Source organism: Macaca mulatta, chromosome 6 (genome assembly GCF_049350105.2).
Source record: "Macaca mulatta isolate MMU2019108-1 chromosome 6, T2T-MMU8v2.0, whole genome shotgun sequence".
NCBI lineage: Eukaryota > Metazoa > Chordata > Mammalia > Primates > Cercopithecidae > Macaca > Macaca mulatta.
Window position 1 is genome coordinate 100,983,090 of NC_133411.1, and position 20,869 is coordinate 101,003,958.

The 20,869-nt window shown below is 36.1% G+C and overlaps 2 protein-coding genes across 9 annotated transcripts in view; one reads left to right on the top strand and one right to left on the bottom strand.

Annotated features, from left to right (window-relative positions):
- The window catches only part of KIAA0825, a 473,908-nt gene extending 467,871 nt beyond the window's left edge, over positions 1-6,037 (bottom strand). For all 6 annotated transcript variants that reach the window (XM_078004985.1, XM_015140426.3, XM_078004982.1 and 3 more), the window contains exon 1: positions 5,939-6,037. The gene's annotated coding sequence lies outside the window, so the exon portion shown is untranslated. The remainder of the gene's footprint in view (positions 1-5,938) is intronic.
- A 93-nt stretch (positions 6,038-6,130) lies between these two features.
- SLF1 (SMC5-SMC6 complex localization factor 1) overlaps positions 6,131-20,869 on the top strand; it is a 75,213-nt gene continuing 60,474 nt past the window's right edge. For 2 of the 3 annotated variants that reach the window (XM_001090273.5, XM_078004988.1), the window contains exons 1-4: positions 6,131-6,210; positions 15,187-15,300; positions 15,468-15,543; positions 16,909-17,149. In XM_001090273.5, coding sequence (XP_001090273.2) covers positions 15,187-15,300; positions 15,468-15,543; positions 16,909-17,149 — 431 coding nt within the window. In that variant the 5' untranslated portion in view covers positions 6,131-6,210. Of the gene's footprint in view, positions 6,211-7,526; positions 7,634-15,186; positions 15,301-15,467; positions 15,544-16,908; positions 17,150-20,869 lie in introns of all 3 variants that reach the window. The other variant, XM_078004987.1, reaches the window with a different exon arrangement.

The following is a 20,869-nucleotide window of genomic DNA, read 5'->3' on the forward strand; positions in this document are numbered from 1 at the left end:
AAGAAACTGTGGCTCAGAGAATTTAAGTAACTTCTTCAAGGCTATCATTATATGTTCATTAGTTTAAGCTCAACTCCAGATCCTCTCTGAATTCAGTTGTTTATATTATACTGCATTGCCTAATTAGTCAAAATGACATTGTATCATTTTGAGCTTTTATATTTGTTAAAACTTTTTATACGGAATGTATGTATTTCAAGGGATGCACTAAAGTTTGACCTTGTCCTCTGTATTTTTTCTGAGAGAATCTTTCACTCTGTCACCCAGGTTGGAGTGCAGTGACATGATCTCAGTTCACTGCAACATCTGTCCCCCAGGTTAAAGTGATTCTCTTGCCTCGGACTCCAGGAGTAGCTGGGATTACTGGTGCCCACCACCACACCCAGCTAATTTTTGTATTTTTTTTGGTAGAGATGGTGTTTTACCATGCAGATCAGGCTGGTCTTGGACTCCTTGTCTCAAGAGATCCGCCCGCATTGGCCTCCCAAAGTGCTGGGGTTACAGGCATGAGCCACTGTGCCGGCCAACCTTGTCTTCTGTATTTTAACAAAGTCTGCATTTGGCCTTAGTGTTGGCTTTTAGAAAGTAAATAGTCAAAAAGGCCAGGTGCAGTACCTGTCACAAAAGTACTCAATCTAGGGAGGTGAGTAGGGGCTGAATCCAGCCCACACTTTGGTGGCCCAGCCATGTGTCCTTGCAGGGCTGTTGCCACAGAGAAAACGGTGCCTTTTTCCAATCCTTACAAAAGTACCATCAATTATCCCCTTTATCATTTTTTATTGGGTCTATTTGATGCTTCTCTCTTTTCTTCTTATTAGTCTTGCTAGCGGTCTATCAATTTTGTCCTTTGTAGGGACATGGATGAAGCTGGAAACCATCATTCTCAGCAAACTATCGCAAGGACAAAAAACCAAACACCTCCTGTTCTCACTCATAGGTGGGAATTGAACAATGAGAACACTTGGACACAGAATGGGGAACATCACACACCGGGGCCTGTCGTGGGGTCGGGGGAGCAGGGAGGGATAGCATTAGGAGATATACCTAATGTAAATGAGTTAATGGGTACAGCACACCAACATGGCACATGTATACATATGTAACAAACCTGCACATTGTGCACAGGTACAGAAAAAAAAAGTACCATCAGTTACACACTATATATCCAAGAGTTACGGATCCTCCAGAAGGGGGTGCCCTTTTCTAATCACACAAGGTGCTATTAGGGCTAGCTGTGAATCAGGAGGACAACAAGGTGAGAGGGCGGCTAATGCCTCATTATATACCCTTTCATACCTCATTAATTTTGCACCAAGTTTAAATTAAAAATATGATTGATATGGTAATACATGTAGTATTATATGTGTTCATAACCCGTGGGTCACCATTTCTCCTTCTACAATTTGTAATAAGAAAATAGATATGAATATGTCTAAATATTTTACTATAAAAAATCTTTATTGTACTATTACTTAACAGAAAGAAGTCAGTTTAAAAGTTTTTACATATTTATAAAATTGAATAGCATGCAGGCCCTAAATATTATTTTATAGAAGCAAATTTACTGACATGGGAAAATTCACGGCGTAGCACATTGAAAAAAGCAGGTCACAAGACAATATAGATAGTATTATTTCATTTTTATTTTAAAAGCACATATATGAAAATCTGTAATAATACAGAGAAAAATCATAAGTTATTTCTGAGTGGTGGGATCATGGGCCACTCTTCCTTTTTCTTTCCTTTTTGGCATATTTTTAACACTCTAATATTTCTGTAACAAATGGGCATTTTTCCATAACAAAGAAAACAAATGCCAACTCCATCCTCCACCCCATCCTAGTTATACACACAGATTGCTTATTGTTAAATGCCTAACATCTTTAACTTGCCCACAGTTATCTACAGCTTGTCCTAAGCTCAGCTTTTTACCTTAGCTTTATTACCAGCCTTCATCCATCTTACATATCCAAAGAGACCTAGGTACTATTTCTGTTTTCTGACACCTTTGAATCTTCCAGTAGAACACTTCTCCCTCTTGTTCCCCTGCCAAAATCCTTACCATCCTATAGGGCACAAACTCAATATTACCTTTTTTATGAGGTCTTTCCTCATCTGACCTCCTGGAAAAAAAAAAAAAATCTCTTTTCTTTGCATTCCCATCATGCTTTGTGTTCAATGATGTATGTGAATTGCCCCACATATAATTATTTTTGTATATAACTTTATCTCTCCTAGTAGACTCTAAGTGAAAAAATTCTTCACCTTTGTCTAATTTATAAAGCATTTTTATATCCACTAATCTTTTATCCTTGCAAGACTGAGCAAGAAAAAGAATCAATATTTATTTAATAGCAGTTGTGTATCAGACATGTTTGAGGCTTTATATGTCAACTCACCTTAACCCTCACAGCAATTCTATGGATCAATTTTACACATGAAAACATAAGCTCACAAAGGTTCAGTGACTTAGTAGTGTCATAGCTGGTTTAAAAAAAAAAAAAAAAGCATTACTGTGATTTTTTTTAACTCTATTCTTCCTATTGCAACAACATGATTCTGTGTCCACCATTGTGGAAGACGTGAACACATATAAAAGCTCATATGAAACACATCAAAATTGATGAGGGTTTTCTGGCACACTAGAACTGCTATATTCAGATAATACTTGGGAGTCAACTAAAGTCAGAGGATTTTTGAGGTAGGAGGACCTTATAGATAATCTAATCCATCAAACTCCTGTATGTTATAGATGAGAAACAAGATACCCAGAGAAATAAATTTGCTTTTGCACACATTTAGCAGCTGATCCAGGATTAAAAATTCAACTGGAGGCTGTATAGCAAAGTGGTTAAGATGATCACTTTTGGGGTCACAGGCCTTCATCCAAATCATAGCTGTGTTTAATGACTATGTGTAACCTAGGACAATTTACAAAGCTTATATTTGCCTCAGTTTTCGTATCTGTAAAAGGAGGATAATACTTACCTATTGTGCTGTGAGGAGTAATTTAACACTGAATAGCAGAGAATAAACACAGAAAAAATATTAGATATTTTCTCATCTCCTGTCTCACAGTCCAGTCGTCTTTACAGAACAGCACATTGCCTTTTATGAATGAGTGTGGAGTGGACACTGTATTTCAGGGTCAAGGTGAGTAACAATAAATATTTATTTATGTGGTAAATCCTTTAAAAAATGTACAAATACTTCTCAGTGGATAAATAACATTTTAAAAAGGAATCATTCATTCAATAAATGTTTATTTTTTATTTTTTAGAGACAGGATCTTACTCTGTTGTGCAGATTAGAGTGCAGTAGTGTGATCATAGTTCACTGTAAGCTATGTTTATTTATTAGAGGAAGTATAGAACACAGTAAAAAGAGCCAAAATTTAGAGGACCTGGATTCAAATCCTCATGCCTTAGCCTCCCAAAGTATTGGGATTACAGTCATGAGTCATGGTTCCTGACTTATTTATTGAGCTTCTATTACACGCCAGGCACAGTGCTAGATGCTGGGTATGAGATGATGAATAAAACAGACATAATCTCAACCTTCATAAGCACTGAAATTTGATAGCAAAATATCCCTGAGATCTGCCTATGGGATCTGTCTACAAGTCAATGCAAAGATCTGCCTACAAGTCAATGCAATGTAATCAAATACACATTAGTATTTGAGGCTAGCTATACCTATATAGTTGTAAAACAGGATATTCTTTAGAATTAAGTTCTATGTCATTTCTAGTATCGGTCATTTCAACTAAATTTTTATAAATTCTCTGAAAATTAGGCTATTTCTATTTCTCTAAATAGAATAGGGTATTGGGATGGGCAGGTTTAATTAAGCATATTCCCTGAAACTATGTGATAATCCCCATCTGTTTGAGGATTGTGTGAGTAGAACAGCACAGTTTTGCTAATAATTCCTTATAAATCATTACAGAGTTCAATTTTATGAATTTGTGCTCATTTACTCATTTTCTCTCCCTACACACACACACACACACACACACACAAATATACATGTATACAAATGTGTGTGTGAAAAGCTGCCTAAAGAGATAGTTAGCTGATACTGTGGACTCAGAGTCACCAATATGCTTGCTGATGGTCTCCAGATCTTCTGTATTTGCCCCACGTGTTATGACAATGTACAGTATAGGCATTTATTTGAATTAGGATAATAAAACTGGCCAAGGATAAAGGCAGTAAAGAAACTGCATGATTTACATGTCAAAATTACCTTATGGTGATGAACACATCCCTGAAGTCCCTTTTATCCTCAAGCTTTGCTATCCACTTGATTTCTGAATGTGACATACTAGCTATCCATTTTTACCTGGGAGTGAAAATAATGATGCTATTATGTTTACTTATAAAGGTATAGAGCACAGTTTAGAGCCAAAATGTAGAGTCAGGTAGACTGGATTCAAATTTTAATTGTGCCATTTAATTGTATAATTTATGGAAAATCACAACCTCTTTGAGTCTCAGTATAAAAGGTGTTGCAAAATAGAAATAATACAATTTTTGTGATTTTGTTAAGCATTAAATAAAATAATAAATGTAAAGTGCCTGGCAGACAGTATCTACTCTGGGTATTAATGATTGGCTACATTCAAGAACAATTAATAGAGATAAATCACTGCCTCTAAAAACTAGTTGTTGTACGGATAAAATATACAGTATCCCTGAAGTAATTTATAATACTTTCAACTGGAGAAATAAACAAAAAATACAAGATTCAACAAAATGTCAAAATTGGGATTAATGGGGAGATTATAAGTTTGTTGAATTATTAACCAACAGGGTTAGAAAATCAATGTGCTATCCTAAATATGGTTTGGCTGCATTATTCTCAAAAGGTAAGAAGGCACTGGCCTGGTGTAACAGGGGCCTTGAATTGAACATACTGCATTTTTCTTTATGGGTATGCTCCGATAAAGAAAATGTTTTTATGCAATACATAAAGAAAAATGCAATAGTACCTACAACTCTTTTGGGAACTGACTGTTTTGAAAAAATAACAGTTGCCTTTTACGGGGGGTTGGTGGGGAGGTAATTACTTAAACACAAGGTGGCAAGTGAAAACTACTTACCTAAGAAATTGCATTACTTAAGAGAAGTCGCCAAGGTTCACTACATCACATCTTTCAAATCTTAAATGAGCACCTTTCCTCACATTATCCCTTTGTCGGAAGCGATTTCTCTTTACAACTATTCTGGCTACCTCAGACCTCCATCCACAATTCTCCTGAATCCTTCATTATCGACAAAGCCTGGGGCAGAGCGCAAGCATTCCTTTTTGAAAGCGCACCTACTTACAGGTCACTGTTTTCCAAAAATGCATCTAATGCCCAAGCATGAAATTACAGGCTTGTTCTCTCACGTCTCAGCCAGGAAAACAAAGACGGTTCTTGTCACCCAATTCAAATGGCGGGAGGAACCTTCAATTAATTCTAAATCAGGAAGGAACCTCCCCATCTCACTTCCCAAATGTTTGTAAAAGATGTCTTCTTCAGCCAACTTCCTGCCTTCCAGGCACGGCACCCCAGAACTACGGAAACAGTACTCAGGAATCGAGAGTGGCCAAACGCTGCTAATGGGAGATAGGACACTCGTTGATCATGGGCAGAGAAACTCGGCACAACGCCGAGTCACGGTACACGGTGTCTTCGGCCTCGCCCAGGGACACTTGGTGACCCGAGGTCGAGTTCCAAGTTGGAGACAGATTTTGCGAGTGGATGAGACGGTAAGCCGGGATCCCAGGGCCTTCTCCAGCTGCACTGGGTGTCAAGCGACACGGGGTTGGATGGGGACTCCTTCTGGTTCAACCCTCGCCCACTCATTTCTCCGGCTGGCCAAAATGCTGCACAGACCCCCGGCCAGCCATTAATATCAGACCCAGCAGAAAACCCAGTAAAATCACTTACCAGTCCTCCACCTCCGGTGCTGATCTAGCAGGAGCCTGACTCGCTGGCCAGACTCAAGCTCGGCACCAGATATTACCACCCTGGCGACGGCTCCAGAGCGTCACTGACAACCACCCGGAAATGGTACTATCGCTTCCGGGGCTGCCTAGCGCGCGGCGGGAAATTATTTCCCAGAGCCCGGATTAGTGAAGCAGTTGAGTGCTGCATCGGCAGTCGTCGCCCCTGCCGCCGCCGCCACCGAAGGAAGCATCTCAGACACTTCGGCCGGGAAGGTAAAGGGGCTCAGCTAGGAAGACACAGTGTATTCTGTCTCTATGGGGATGTTTCCTCCCCGGGCTGTACCTCCGAAGTTTCTGCCTACAGGCTGCAAGGCTAGGAAGGGAGCGGCTGGGGTGAGCGGCAGCGGTGTCCGGCGGCTCTTGCGCTTTCTAGCAGCAGTTCTCCCGACTTCGCTCTCGGCGCCGGAATTGGTGGGCTGCGGCTGCAGACCCCGCGACGCCTCGCCCGTGCCGCTGCGGGGACTGCCACCGAGCGCCTGTCTGCAGTACTGGGCTGAGCCGCTTCCCCCGCTCCTGCTTGCGCAGCTCTGCAGCTCGGCCCGCAGCCTGGAAGGCACTAGGCCCCCCGCGTCTCTCGTTTCCATAGAACCCATGGGGAGCCTCATCCTGATACAGAGTTTTGGCTGCTTTCCATAACTTAGCGTCTGCGAAGGTGGCTGGGATCCCCCAGGCCCACCTTCCTGTGACGAAGAAAATTGTGTCATTCTTTCCTCTCTAGTAGAATTTTTTTTAAAAATATACTAAAACGGCAGTGATCCTATCTCTGACTGCTATAGGCCTTTAAACACAAACATACACACATACACGTTTCCCTGAAGGGAGGGTCTGTGTTCCTGGGGATTACATTTCAGCTGCCTGAAGGCTGGAAACAAGACTAGTGGCTATTTTAAGATTTCTTCCACTTCCAAAGCCTCAGATTAAATATTGACAAAAAAAGAAAAAAATTGGTCCGTCTCGGGTACTTCATATCATTGACTCAGGAGTTAGATGGAGCTTTGTTTTGGAGGCACCAGCCTCTTTTTTGACGAATGACTTTCTTATTTAAAAAATCGTTGTTGTTGAAATACTGGGAATGAATATTTGAACTGAATTTACAATTTATGTGTGACGGACAATGCGCCTTGTGGACTTTTTGGTTTATGTTATACCGTTGTGCCTCAATTCCTGAAAATATCTGTGGGTGTGCAGGATGTTCTCATTATTGGAAAGTTTGATTACGTCTATTGCAGGTGTTCAAATAAGTTGCTAGTATGAGGTGGATTTATATAAGAGAGTAAATTTCTTTATTTTCTTGTCCTGTCCTATCCTGTACTGTTTCTTTCCTTTGCTTGCTTGCTTGCTTGCTTGCTTGCTTGCTTTGACAGAGCCTCGCTCAACATGTTGCCCAGCCTGGAGTGCAGTGGCGCCATATCAGCTGGCTGCAACCTCCGGCTCCCAGGTTCAAGCAATTCTCCTATCTCAGCCTTCCGAGTAGCTGGTATTACAGGTGTGCGACACCACGCCCGACTAATTTTTTGCATTTTTAATAGAGACAGGATTTCACCATGTTGTCCAGGCTGGTCTTAAACTCCTGACCTCAAGTGATCCGCCCGCCTCGGCCTCCCAAAGTGCTGGGATTACAGGCGTGAGCCACCGGGTAACTCTTGAGTATTCTTAATTTAAAGGAACTAGGATGTGCAGATACTTGAATGTTTAAGTCAATTTTATTGTAAAGACAGCTAACCTTCAATACTGCAAATAAACCCCTATTCTGTTTTCTAAATCCAGATTTTATTATGCGTTAAGTAAAATTGAATTACATGACCTAACATTTTCTTGCTTCCCTAAAGCATAAAGCGTGTATCACCTGAAAGTCATTGAAAAGATGATCAAATGTGGTTACTTTTCATAATCAAAATTCGGAACTCTTAAGATTTCATAATAAGCATCCACAATTTCCACTGATGTTCAAAAACATTGCGTTTTGGGAAACCAGTAGTATAGCTTTTATTTATTAGTATTTTCCTTATTATATGTATCTTGATTATATTACCCTAAAGTAGGGTTTTCACCATTTAAACATTTTAAAAAAGTAAAATAAAAAATTCTGTGTTGGCTTTGAATAATAAATCCTAAACAAAACGAACTCTCTCAAAAATGTAACTAAAATGAAACATCATCTGTTACTCTTGTAGTTGACCCTTTGAATATGCTAATAGAAAATACATCTGTATAATGTACTGTGTACTATTTCTGCCCTTATAAGGGCATGTTACTGCTTAAAAGTAAAATAACTCTGGAACTTTTAAGTTCATTTAATTCATACTTTCTGTCAAAATGACTTTGAAATTTAAAACACACTGGTTATTTTTGAGGAGGAAGAAAGGCTTTGTTGTATGAATTACTCTAATGATTGATTGATACCAAATCACTTTTGAGGGGAAAATAATGAAAACTTTCTCATTAGACCAAAAGAGCACTCTTCAGATTGTTTCTAGAAATGCTTTGAAATTTTAGACACTTATTTTACTGAAAATAATTTATAATTATGTTTAAATTTTTTCAATGATATTGCTGTTCTAAATGTCTTCCCACCCTTGTACTGTTCGTTGCACGTAATGTATCTTTCTTTTGTGTTAGCTGAAAGTAGATTGCTTTATGAAATTATAATGTTGTTAAAAGTATTAGACTAAGTTCTGAAGTTCTTTTCAGCTTGGTGTTGTAGAAAAGGCATATAATTTTTGCAGAAAGACTTATCTGTGCATCTTGTTTTTACCATTTACTAGCTGTGTACCCTTGAAGTAGTTTCTTAATCACTCAGATTTTCCAGTATCCTCATCTGCACAAGAAAAATAAATAGCACTTATGTTGTGAAGAAGGAAATGAGCTAACATTTATGAAGTGTATAAACCACAGTAGGTCCTCAGTAAAAATTGAATCCTGCTTGTTCAACCTTAGACATATGCTCTTCCTAAGTAAACCAAATTTCCTAGGATACCAAAGCACATTTGACTTCTATCCTCTATGGCTAACCAATATGTACTGTCCATCTATTCTTTTTATGAACCTTTCATCTCTTGACCAGCTTGCTTCCTTAAGGACTCCTTCATCCCTAAGTTAACATCTGCCCAGCCCGTGCCTTGTACAGTATTGGATAGATTGGACATCTCCATATGTTCCCCTAAGCTTCTCATTTCTTTCTCACCATATTCACTTTGCTGCTTGTTCTGTTTCTTCCTTCTAGTGCTAAATTTGTCATCAGAGGGACTAATTCCTGCTTCTTTCCCAAATAATGCCATGGAAGTAAGAATAGCCCTCAAGTCTCATCACTGGATACTTCTGTCAAATAATATTTATACATACACACACGTGTGTGTGCATCTCTCTCTTATGTCTTTGAAGGATGGGGCAGGAAATAGACACTGTGTCTTTAAAAAAAAAAAAAAAAAAGTCCGAAGACCAGCTGAGTGATACTAAACCAAGGGCCTAATTTGGCTCCTAGGCCTAAAGGGGCCAGAATTTCTGAACGTCACTTGTAGTTAAAAGCCAAACAGTATTTTACACACACAGTGTAAGTACTGTGACATGTGTCTGCCTTTTGCAATATTGGTTCAAACAGAGATCCAACACTTGGACCCTTTTCAGTTTTAACAGTTATTCGTTTACTTTCCCAGTTAAATGTTTTGAATAAGAGAAATCACGAAAATTTTTCAGACTCTTTAATTTAGAGCAAAAATCTTGACTGCATTCCGTGCTGGGTATATGCTTTTCAGATGAGGGGAGTGTCAAATAATTTTCCTTAGTTTGCTGTAGAAGTGGGTTTAAAATCAAAAGAATTCACCAAAATAACAAACACTAAGAAACCACTAGTTTTCATAATATGACCTTAAAACCATGAAGAGTATTAAGTGGCAGGGAAAAATGATCACAATATAATATTACATAAAAATGAAGATATGAAACAATGTAATATCCAAATTTTGTTATATATATATTTTTACACTCAGATAAAACCTAAAAGTCAACATCCCTCCCCAGTGTTAACAATGGTATTACAGGCTGAAGGAATTAGAGATGATTTTAATCTTTGTGTATACTTTGTAGTATTTTTCAAATTTTCTATAAGTGGATGTTAAAATTGAAAGGTCTGTAAGGTTATTTTGGGGGGAAAATTTTAGTTCTTAAATACAAATATATATTTATATATATAAATATATAAATCAAAGTTTTTTATTGTCTTAAATATTTATTTTAGCTAATGATACCATAAAATTTATTTCTAAGATTACTTCTCTTTTATAAGTAGGGCTGGTTTCTTTTATAACCAGCCCTATGTAACGTAGAGTAGGGAAAGGTTTATCCTTATTTTCCTTATAAAACCCTATTTATGCATCCCTGCCTCTCATTTTTGTAGCACCTTCCACTTTTTCCCAAGGGTTGTACCCTGCTCTTTCATCTTGCCTCTGAAACCACTTTTGTATTCATATCTGTATTCCTGTCTTTCCTTGTCTCTGAGCTCAATTTTCAACATGTTCTTCAAACATGTTCTAGCTATGTGTTACACTATAAAGAATTCAAAGGACCTAAAAGGCTAGTTTATAATAAATAGTGTTCTTAATTAAGATGAAGAGTTCTATAGGTTTTCTTTGCATTTTGGACTGGCATCAACTACAAAGGAATTTCAGGCATCAAGAATAGGCCCATGTGGGAGATATTTTGGGAAAGCCCATACCACAGAGACAGTTGCTTGCTATGCGTAAAGGCCAACTCTATTTACAGTCATTGTCTCCTTAGTTGTATTTTATTGTTCAAGGTAAGTAACTAATTTTTGTTAATTACTATAAGATGTTAATTATTACTACAGAAGGACATTTTCTCATAACTAAGAATGTCATATAAGTTTAACTTTTTTGACAGTAAAGATAAAACTTTTAACTGTAAAAAGTCATGCTGTCTTTTTTGCTTTTTTCCCCCCTCCATTTTTTGGTGTTAGGACAGTATCTTCTGTATGAATGCTCCAAGGGACACCCCCCATTAGTTCTATAAAGATCTATAATTTTTCTAGAAATAACCACTGGTACAATTATGGTATATTGACTTTCCTTCTTGTGCTGGAAGACTTCTAGAAGTTAGCTCTTGATCCTCCCTATCCCAGACATATCACTTGCACTAAACTTGACTGTACTTTAAAGGATTTTTAATTGTCTGGGTTTGATATGTATTAAATCAATTATAGTGCTCTTTTTGGCTTCATTGACATATCAGGTTTATTGTATTCTTAATCCTGCAGGGTCAGAAAGAACCGTCAAACCATGAATTTTATAAATCAATCAATCAATATATCTATACATGTTTATATTTATTCCTACATATACAGTTTTCCTGTGTAACTGCATGAATTAGATCCTATAATCCAAGTCATTCACTTGTCATATCATGTGCTGTAGAAAAGCATTACTAAATGTATTCTAAACTCTCTTGTTTCAAGGAGATAATTTTATTGTAGAAAACTGTTATAAAACTGTGCTAGTTATTTTGGGCCATCACTGGGATTCCTGATTCTGTTAAAGTTTAGCTAATAGCTCAGTTTTTTTGATAAACTTGTGACTAGAATATCCTGTATTCTGATTTGTTTTTAAACATGCACAGTTTACGGATAATGTTTGAATCAGGAAATTCTATTTTTTCACCTTTGTTTCCTGCTTCCCTTTCCTCTGCATGTTTAATTTCAGTTTCATATTTAATCATTTTCAAAGGAAATAAATTGCTTTAAAGGGGTTTCCTGATTTCTGCTATTATGCAGTTAGTCCTATTTTCATTTTACTATGGGCTCTTGTTTTGACAGAAAATGCTGTTAAATATACAAAGTGGGTTATTTCCATCGTATTTATTTTATTATAAAGACCATATGGTTTAAGATGAAAACTTTGCTTTACACACTAACTCCAATAAATCCAAATAATTTAATAATTTATACTTGAAACCAGAATACATTAAAATGTTACGTTGTTAATAATATTCAAATTGTAAAATAGCTGTTAACATGATCTGGAAACAGCAATGTAGGATATGTTTCCTTTATTTCTGTATAACTTAATTCTGAGAAAGCAGAATAATAAAATTTAAAGGACAAACTTTAAATAAAACTCTTTTGGGTAACAGTGTTATAACAATTTTTTTACTATTTTTTGTATATTCCGATTACTTAACATTAGTTTTTTTGTGTCAATTTTTAGAATAATCAGGCAAGATTTTAGATTTTTTAAAACCACTCAAACTTCTTTGGCAATATTCCTGAAATAGCCATTAAATAGCCCTTGAAACTCTAAAATACATTAAAAATATACAAGTAGTAGGAAAAGCATATGTGCCTGTAATCCCAGCTACTTGGGAGGCTGAGGCAGAGAACTGCTTGAACCCAGGAGGCAGAGGTTGCAGTGAACCGAGACAGCGCCACTGTACTCTAGCCTGGGCGACAGAGTGAGACTCTGTCTCAAAAAAAAAAAAAAAGCAAAAAAAAAAGCCAGGTGTGGTGGCGGACGCCTGTAGTCCCAGCTACTCGGGAGGCTGAGGCAGGAGAATGGCGTGAACTGGGGAGGAGAACTTGCACTGAGCCGAGATTGTGCCATTGCACTCCAGCCTGGGCGACGGAGCGAGACTCCATCTCAAAAAAAAAAAAAAAAAAAAAATTGGATGATTAATACAGTAAGGGGTTCCTTATACAAGAAGCTTAATTTATTTACTGATGAAACTGTTTCATGTATATGATTAATTTTTCATAAGAGACCAATCCCTAGTATGTGCACTTAAAAATTTTACACTGACTAGACCAAATCCCTGTAACTTTTTAATAAAAACATTTATTTCATTGGAGAGCCTTATCTTTAAGGCACTTTCTTATGTTCTGTATCTGAGTTTTAGAGGGTTAAAGTACATTGTACCTCTTTGCCCCTTTTGCAGCCAGTTGAGAAATGCAAAAATCAGATAAATTGAGGTTGAAATATCAGCTTTTTTATTGAGTAAACATTGCTTTGAAGATGATGGTTTTTGTTTTGTTTTGTTTTTCCCTCATCCTTCTGCAAGAAGGCAGTGGTTTTGATATGGAACCATAGTGTGCTTCTTAGTACATAGCCTCTGAATTGACTTACCCACACAGGCAGTGCAGGACTACTACTGGCAGCTCCTTAGGATGTGTCAGAAAGCATCGATATGGACCTTCTTTGCAAATATGCAGATAGGCTGAGCAAAGCATATCCATTTAGTTGTCTCAAGGAGCTTCTCCAACGAAATGGGGAGTGATGAAGGGTAGAGAAAAATTAAGAGTGCAGTTACCCTAGCCGAACTTCCTCCTCTTCAAAACTCTAAGCAAGGAAATAAAAGTTCACTTCTGAGTAATGCTTTAAATTGTTTATATTGAGACTTTCTTTCAATTTTTACTCTTAAATGAATCCCAACCTTTATATATGTTGTATTTATATGTCTTTAAAAGCAGACTTTTGTGAAGAATGTTTCTCACTTTACCAGTTGTGTGCTATTAGTTATGGGCTCAAATCATTACAGTTTTTGAAGTTTACTTGTAATTGTATTGAAAGAAGTCATGTTTCTTTGGTTGTTGAAAATAGCTACTGTTGTTATTCTAGCTATGACATTAGTTAAATATTAATAATCCATAGCTATGATGACCAAATTGTTAGGGAAATGAAAAATTGCCCTGATTTCTCTAGTCCCTGCTTTCCTTGTCTGTGAAAAGATTGAGATTTTTCTCTAAGATGCTATCTAGATCTCCAGTTCAACCTCATGTAAACAAATAAAATTGTATTCTGATGAGAAATTCTATGAGTTATGTACTCCCTAAACACAAAGTACTTTTTGTGAACTACATTAAAATATGGATTGAGGGTCCCTATGAAAATAAACTTAGATTTAAAAAAAAGTGATTTTTCAGTTTACCTTGTAAATGATGAAATTAACATATATATATAGCAAAGTTAAGAAATATAGATTGCAAATAGGATCCAGGATTATTATGTGTACACACTTTACTAAATTATTGGATATAAATGCTGTGAGACCATGAGTTCTATTCACTTCTCCGGTAACGTGTACATATTTAATATCTGTCCACAGAGGCTTTAAAGTCTTTGTGGAGCATAAAATCTGATTGTTTCATTGTCTGTAAGTTTCAAAAGCTCTTAGCGAACAACGGTAGTTTTTTTTTTGTTTTTTGAAATGGAGTTTCGCTCTTGTTGCCCAGGCTGTGTAGTGCAATGGTGCGATCTCAGCTCACCACTACCTCTGCCTCCTGGGTTCAAGAAATTCTCCCACCTCACCCTCCCGAGTGGCTGGGATTACAGGTATGTGCCACCATGCCAGGCTAATTTTGTATTTTTAATGGAGATGGGATTTCACCATGTTGGCAGGCTAGTCTCAAACTCCCGACCTCAGGTGATCTGCCCGCCTTGGCCTCCCAAAGAAAGTGCTAGGATTATAGGCATGAGCCACCGCTCCCGGCCAACAATACTCTGTTTGTTTGTTTGTTTATTTTTGAGATGCAGTCTCACTGTGTCGCCCAGGCTGGAGTGCAGTTGTGTGATCTCATCTCATTGCAACCACTGCATCCCAGGTTCAATCGATTCTCCTGCCTCAGCCTCCTGAGTAGCAGGGATTAAAGGTACCTGCCACCACACCTGGCTAATTTTTATATTTTTAGTAGAGGTGGGGTTTCATCATGTTGGCCAGGCTGGTCTAGAATTCCTGACCTCGTGATCCGCCTGCCTTGGTCTCCGAAAGTGCTGGGATTACAGGTATGAGGCACTGCGCCCGGCCCAACAATACTTTTTAAATGAAGCTTGTATAACATTATTATGCCAATATTTGTATAACATTCTGTCATTTTCTGAGGAAGAATATTTATTCATCAATGTGTTTTAGTGTCAAGTAACGTATTAATCCAGACTTTCAATGTTCAAATCAGAAAGAAAAAAAACCCCTCACTTTTTTAAGGCCACATTTTGAGAAGATAACTTTTAAAACTAGTTTCTATCGTATGTAAGTAATTTTAACATTGTTTTAAGAGTTATGCCTAACGTCTTTAATTCATTATATGTTTAATAGTTTATTTTTAGTACTCATAATTAAGAAAAAATAATGATGTCAACCCTGTGAATAATATCTTTAACATGTTATCTTCTGTACGTTTGTATTTGCTAGATGGAAGATGGTGCCCCAAAGCATATCATCCAAATGACAGGATTTAAGATGGAAGAAAAAGAAGCGCTAGTCAAATTACTTTTAAAACTAGATTGCACTTTTATTAAGAGTGAGGTAAGAAACTTAGCAAAATGTTCAAGGTATATTTGAAAAATAACTAGAATTAAAATGCTGGCCTAACAATGATAAAATGCCTTCTTGATATTGTAACAATAAGAAGAATGTGTTATAAAGGCAGTCTTACTTTAGTAACATTTCTTGATGTGGATTTTTCCCTCCAGAAATACAAAAATTGTACACATCTTATAGCTGAACGCCTATGTAAGAGTGAAAAATTTTTAGCAGCTTGTGCAGCAGGTAAGTTAACTGTCTTGCCCCAACTTTTGAAAACAATCTTCATGTTAAAGAAAAAGTATTTTATTCTCTGGAGAGATAGCATATTTATATATCAAACCTCAATGTGTTTTTCTGATATTTTTTGAAAATATTTAATTTTTTTTTTTTGCTTATTCTTCTGAGTAAAATTCTGTAACACATGAAAAATGTATTAAATAGGCAAAAATATTTACCTCAACAAGGATTTAGTGTGTTTTATATAAGACAAAAAAAATACATTAACTAAAAGACTGGCACAAAATGTCAAAATCTTAAGCTTTTGTTAAAGTCTCAGCTGTTTTCAGTCAAGTTTTCTTTCATCTGTCATTTGATACAGTCAGTGCTTTTGTTCTCTCTCTGCTGCTTCTATCCATATTATGAAACAATGGTCATACTATTTTATTTTTCTAAGATATTAAATTCTATAGATCCAAATTAAGACTTAGTCTTCTCCTGTATCGTTTTGTAATTTATAGCTTTCTCTATTTTTATAGCTTTCTGTATTGTGATTGATCTAACATATCATTAGTCTACTGATTGCAAAAAAAAAAAAAAAAGTGTGTGTAACTTGGGTGAATTTATCCTTTTTTAGATTAACTTACAAGGAAAACACTTGCATTCGTTTTTAACTTTACAAATGAAAACATACATTGTCCATAGTGTTCAAAAAGATCATTGATGCCCAGATAAAGAAACTGTTGGTTGCGTGCGGAGGCTCATGCCTGTAATCCTAGCACTTTGGGAGGCCAAAGCAAAAGGATCACTTGTGCCCAGGAGTTTTAAGATCAGCCTGGGCAACGTAGCGAGATCTCATCTCTTTAAAAAAAAAAAAAAAAAAGTTATAAAATGACCTGAAAAATTCCTTAACTCAATAAATTTGTTTTACAGAGTAATAATGCTGTGAACAATATTGGAAAAGCTGTTAGCATAGGAGGAAGAATATAAATCTAACCCAAAATAGTGAATAATGATAGTAATAATAATTCAAGTAATACCACATTTTATTTTGGATTTTAAAGCTTTAGATTTATGTTTAGAATTATAGAATTGTAATTTAGAATTATATTTAAATGAAACTATAATTATAACTAAGTTATAACTATGGAATTATATTTAGAATTACAATTATTTGTCATGGAAAAGATTACATACAGTGTTCAGTGATATTGTAAGCCTCTCACTATCAAAAAATTTCCCCAAAATGCGTAGTTCAAAGATAATGTTAGCAGTGTCGCTTAAGAGTCTTATCTTGAAAAAGGTTGACTTTTATTTTATAATTGATCTTCGTTGTTTATCATTTATCAGAACCAAAATTCCTTTGTGACTGACAGCTCATTTGCTTTCTAGGAAAGTGGATACTAACCAAGGACTATATAATTCATAGTGCCAAAAGTGGCAGATGGCTTGATGAAACAACTTATGAATGGGGATATAAAATTGAAAAAGATTCCCGTTATTCACCTCAAATGCAATCTGCACCTAAAAGGTGGCGTGAAGAACTGAAACGCACTGGTGCTCCAGGAGCCTTCCACAGATGGAAAGTTGTCCTCCTTGTTAGAACTGATAAGCGAAGTGATTCTCTTATAAGGTAGGATGTGATTACATAAAAGCTAAAGCAATTCGTGAGAAAATAATTTTGATTTGTATGAGTACTTTCTGTATTTTTTTGCAATTATTAGCCCAAATGAGCCATGGTGATTTACTCCAATCTCCTAGGTAAGCCATTATGCTCTTTTAGACTTATGTGTCTTTCATAGAACAAAATCTACTTTACAATATTGTTTTAGATTATTCTGGATATCTCTATTTTACTTTCCATGTTATTCCTTTTGACCAACTCAAGCAAAACAAAAAAGGAAAACTAATTGGGAGGTTTTTGTTTCTAGTTTTGAAGCACTTTTAGACTTGCAATTATCACAAAAGCATCATTCTGGATTTATGTAATGCTGTCTTCATTATTCATACTGATTTCATCATAATTTTATTTCATTTTGTCCTTGCCATATTTTTGAAAGCTTTTTTATTGGGTAAACTGTATTCTAAGACTGCTGTTACTTTTTTTATGGCAAGAGGGTGGGGAGTGTTTTTGTCTCCGTTAGTTAAATGTAATTTATAATCAATAAAATGCACACAAATTAAGGGTATGTTTTGATGAGTCTGGACAAATTGATGCACCCATGTTACCCTCACTATAATCAAGATCTGTTCCATGTACATTATCCTATAATGTTCTCTTGTGTCCTTGAACATTTAGTTCTGTACCACCAACACTGGGCAACCACTAATTTCCTTTTTATCACTATAGACTAGATTTGTCCTTTTTAAGAGGTCCTTATGAAGGGGATCATACTTAAATACTGCTTTGATACAGCTTCATTTGCCTAGCACAGTATTATTAAGGTTCATCCATTTTGTGTATGCCAACAGTTCATTCCTTTTTGTTGCTGAGTAGTAGTCTACTCTATGAATATGTTACAGTCTGTTTATTCACATATTGGTAGATATTTGGGATATTTTTTGTCTTTGCTAATATAAATTGAGCTGCTATGAACATTTGGGTACAAGTATTCATGTAGACATGTTTTTAGTTCTTCTGGGAAATATCTCAGAATGAATTTATGCTATTTTAGATGGCAATTGTGTGTGTAACCTTATAAGAAAATGCCAAACTGGCCAGGCATAGTGACTCAGGTCTGTAATCCTAGCACTTTGGGAGGCCAAGACAAGAGGAGATTACTTGACCCCAGAGTCTTAGATCAGCCAGGGCAACATGGCGAGACACTGTCTGTACAAAAAAATTTTTTTTTCTTTTTTTTTTTTTTTGGCAAATTAGCCAGGCTTGGTGATGCATGTCCTAGTCCTAGCCACTTGGGAGGCTGAGGTGGGAAGATAGCCTAGAGCCCAGGAGTTGGAGGCTGCAGAGAGCTATGAACTATTTTTCAAAGTAGTACCATTTTATATTCCCAGTAGTGGTGTATGAGAGTTCCAGTTGCTCTGCAGTTATTTTGGCACTATTACTGAAAATCAGTTGACTATGTATGTGTGGTCTATTTCTGGACTTCCTGTTTGGTTCCAGTGATCTCTATATCTAACTTACCAACACTACACTGTTTTGATTACTGTATCTTTATAGTGAGTCTTGAAATTAGGTACTATGAGTTTCTTAATCTTTTTAAAAGTTGTTTTAGTGAATCTGGATTCTTTGTATTTCCATAGACATTTTTATAATCACTGTCAGTTTCTGTGAAAATGCAAACTGGTATTTTGATTGGGATTGTATTTTATAGGTCAAATCTTAAAAATATTGAGTCTTCCTATTAGTGAGCTATGTATCTCTCCACTTATTCTTTAATGTCTTATAGTTCTCATTATATAAATCTTGCACATATTTTATTAAATTTATTCCTAGGTATTTTGTGTTTTGGGGTGCTATTATAGATTGCTCTTAAACTTTTTATCTGTGTCTTTTGAGATAATTTGCTTTTCTTCTTTATTTTCTTAATGTGTTGAATTATACTTGATTGATTCTTATTTGTGTATTTATTTATTTATTTATTTATCTATTTTGAGACGGAATCTCGCTGTGTCGCCCAGGCTGGAGTGCAGTAATGCAATCTCAGCTCACTGCAAGCTCTACCTCCCGGGCCATTCTCCTGCCTCAGCGTCCTGAGTAGCTGGGACTACAGGCACCCGCCACCATGCCCGGCTTATTTTTTGTATTTTTTAGTAGAAACGGGGTTTCACCGTGTTAGCCAGGATGGTCTCGATTTCCTGACCTCTTGATCCACCCACCTCTGCCTCCCAAAGTGCTGGGATTACAGGCGTGAGCCACTGTGCCCGGCCACTTGATTGATTCTTAAATGCTAAACCAAACTTGTATTCTTGAGATAAACTACTTCATCATGGTGTATTTTTTTCTGGTTCATTTTTAATAGTTTTCTGATTCTGTCTGCAAGTTTTTTAAAATGATTTTTGTATCCTAAACCTGATAAATGAAATCTATGTAAATATCTAAACTTAATGTCATGTTTAATGGTGAAAGATGTTTTTCCTTATGATTGGTAACAAGGCAAGGATGCTGAATCTTACAGTTTCTGTTTAGACTTTACTAGATGTACTAGCCATTGCAATAAGCCAGAAAAAGAAATGAGGCATAAAATTGCAAAGAAATAAAAATAATTGTCTTTATTTCCAAAGACATGGTTGTATACTAAAAAATTTAACCAAGATACTAGAACTAGTGAATTTAGCGAGATCAAAAGACAGCAGATCACTGTATAAAATTTAATTGCATTCTTATGTACTAGCAAACAGCAATTGGAAGTGAAATTTCAATACTCATTTTGGTTTAATTAATTTTCTCTGTTATTTCTTATTTCATTGATTTCTGTCCTTGGTTTTATTATTTCCATCCTTGCTTTAGGCTTAATTTGCTTTGGTTGGTTTTTTGTTTTTGAGGTAAAAACTTGGATCACTGATTTTAGACCTATTTTTCTGTTAGTTGCCGCCAAACATTGCTTTATCTACATCACACAAATTTGTATTAATCGTGTTTGCTTTTTTATTAAGTTCAGAGTATTTTTAAATTTTCGTTTTTGTTTCTTCTTTGACCCATTGATTACTTACAAGTTTATTATTTAATTCCCAATTACTGATAAAATAACTTAATTTTCTAACTGTAATTTTGGATTAGTCATTACTTCTGTTAGTCCTATCAGCTTTTGCTTTACATATATTGAAGTCCTGTTATCAGTTGCATATGTATTTTGTCAATGGCCCTGATTTTGTAATTTTTGTTTATATTTTCTATTACCTCAAATACTTGTCATTGTGTCCTTTGACCAACATTTCCCATTCCCCCACCTCCAGCCTTTGGTAACCACCATTCTGCTGTCTGCACCTATGTGTTCAACTTTTTTAGGTTCTATAAATCTAATTTTTTTTAGACTTTCACATATAAGTTAAAAATAGTATTTGTCTTTCTGTGCTGGGATTGTTCACTTAGCATAATGTCCTCCAGTTCATCCATGTTGTTGCAGATGATATAATTTCTCTTTCTAAAGTGTGTATAGTATTCTATTGTGTATATATACTATATTTTTTATTCATCCATTTATATACACTTTAGGTTGGTTTTATAACTTGACTGTTGTGAATAATGCTGCAGTAAATATGGGAGTGCAGATAGCTCTTTAACATACTGGTTTCAGATCCTTTTGGTATATATACAAATGTAGGATTGCTGGATTATATGGTAACTCTGTTTTTAGTTTTTTGAGGATCATTTATGCTGTTTTCCATAATGGCT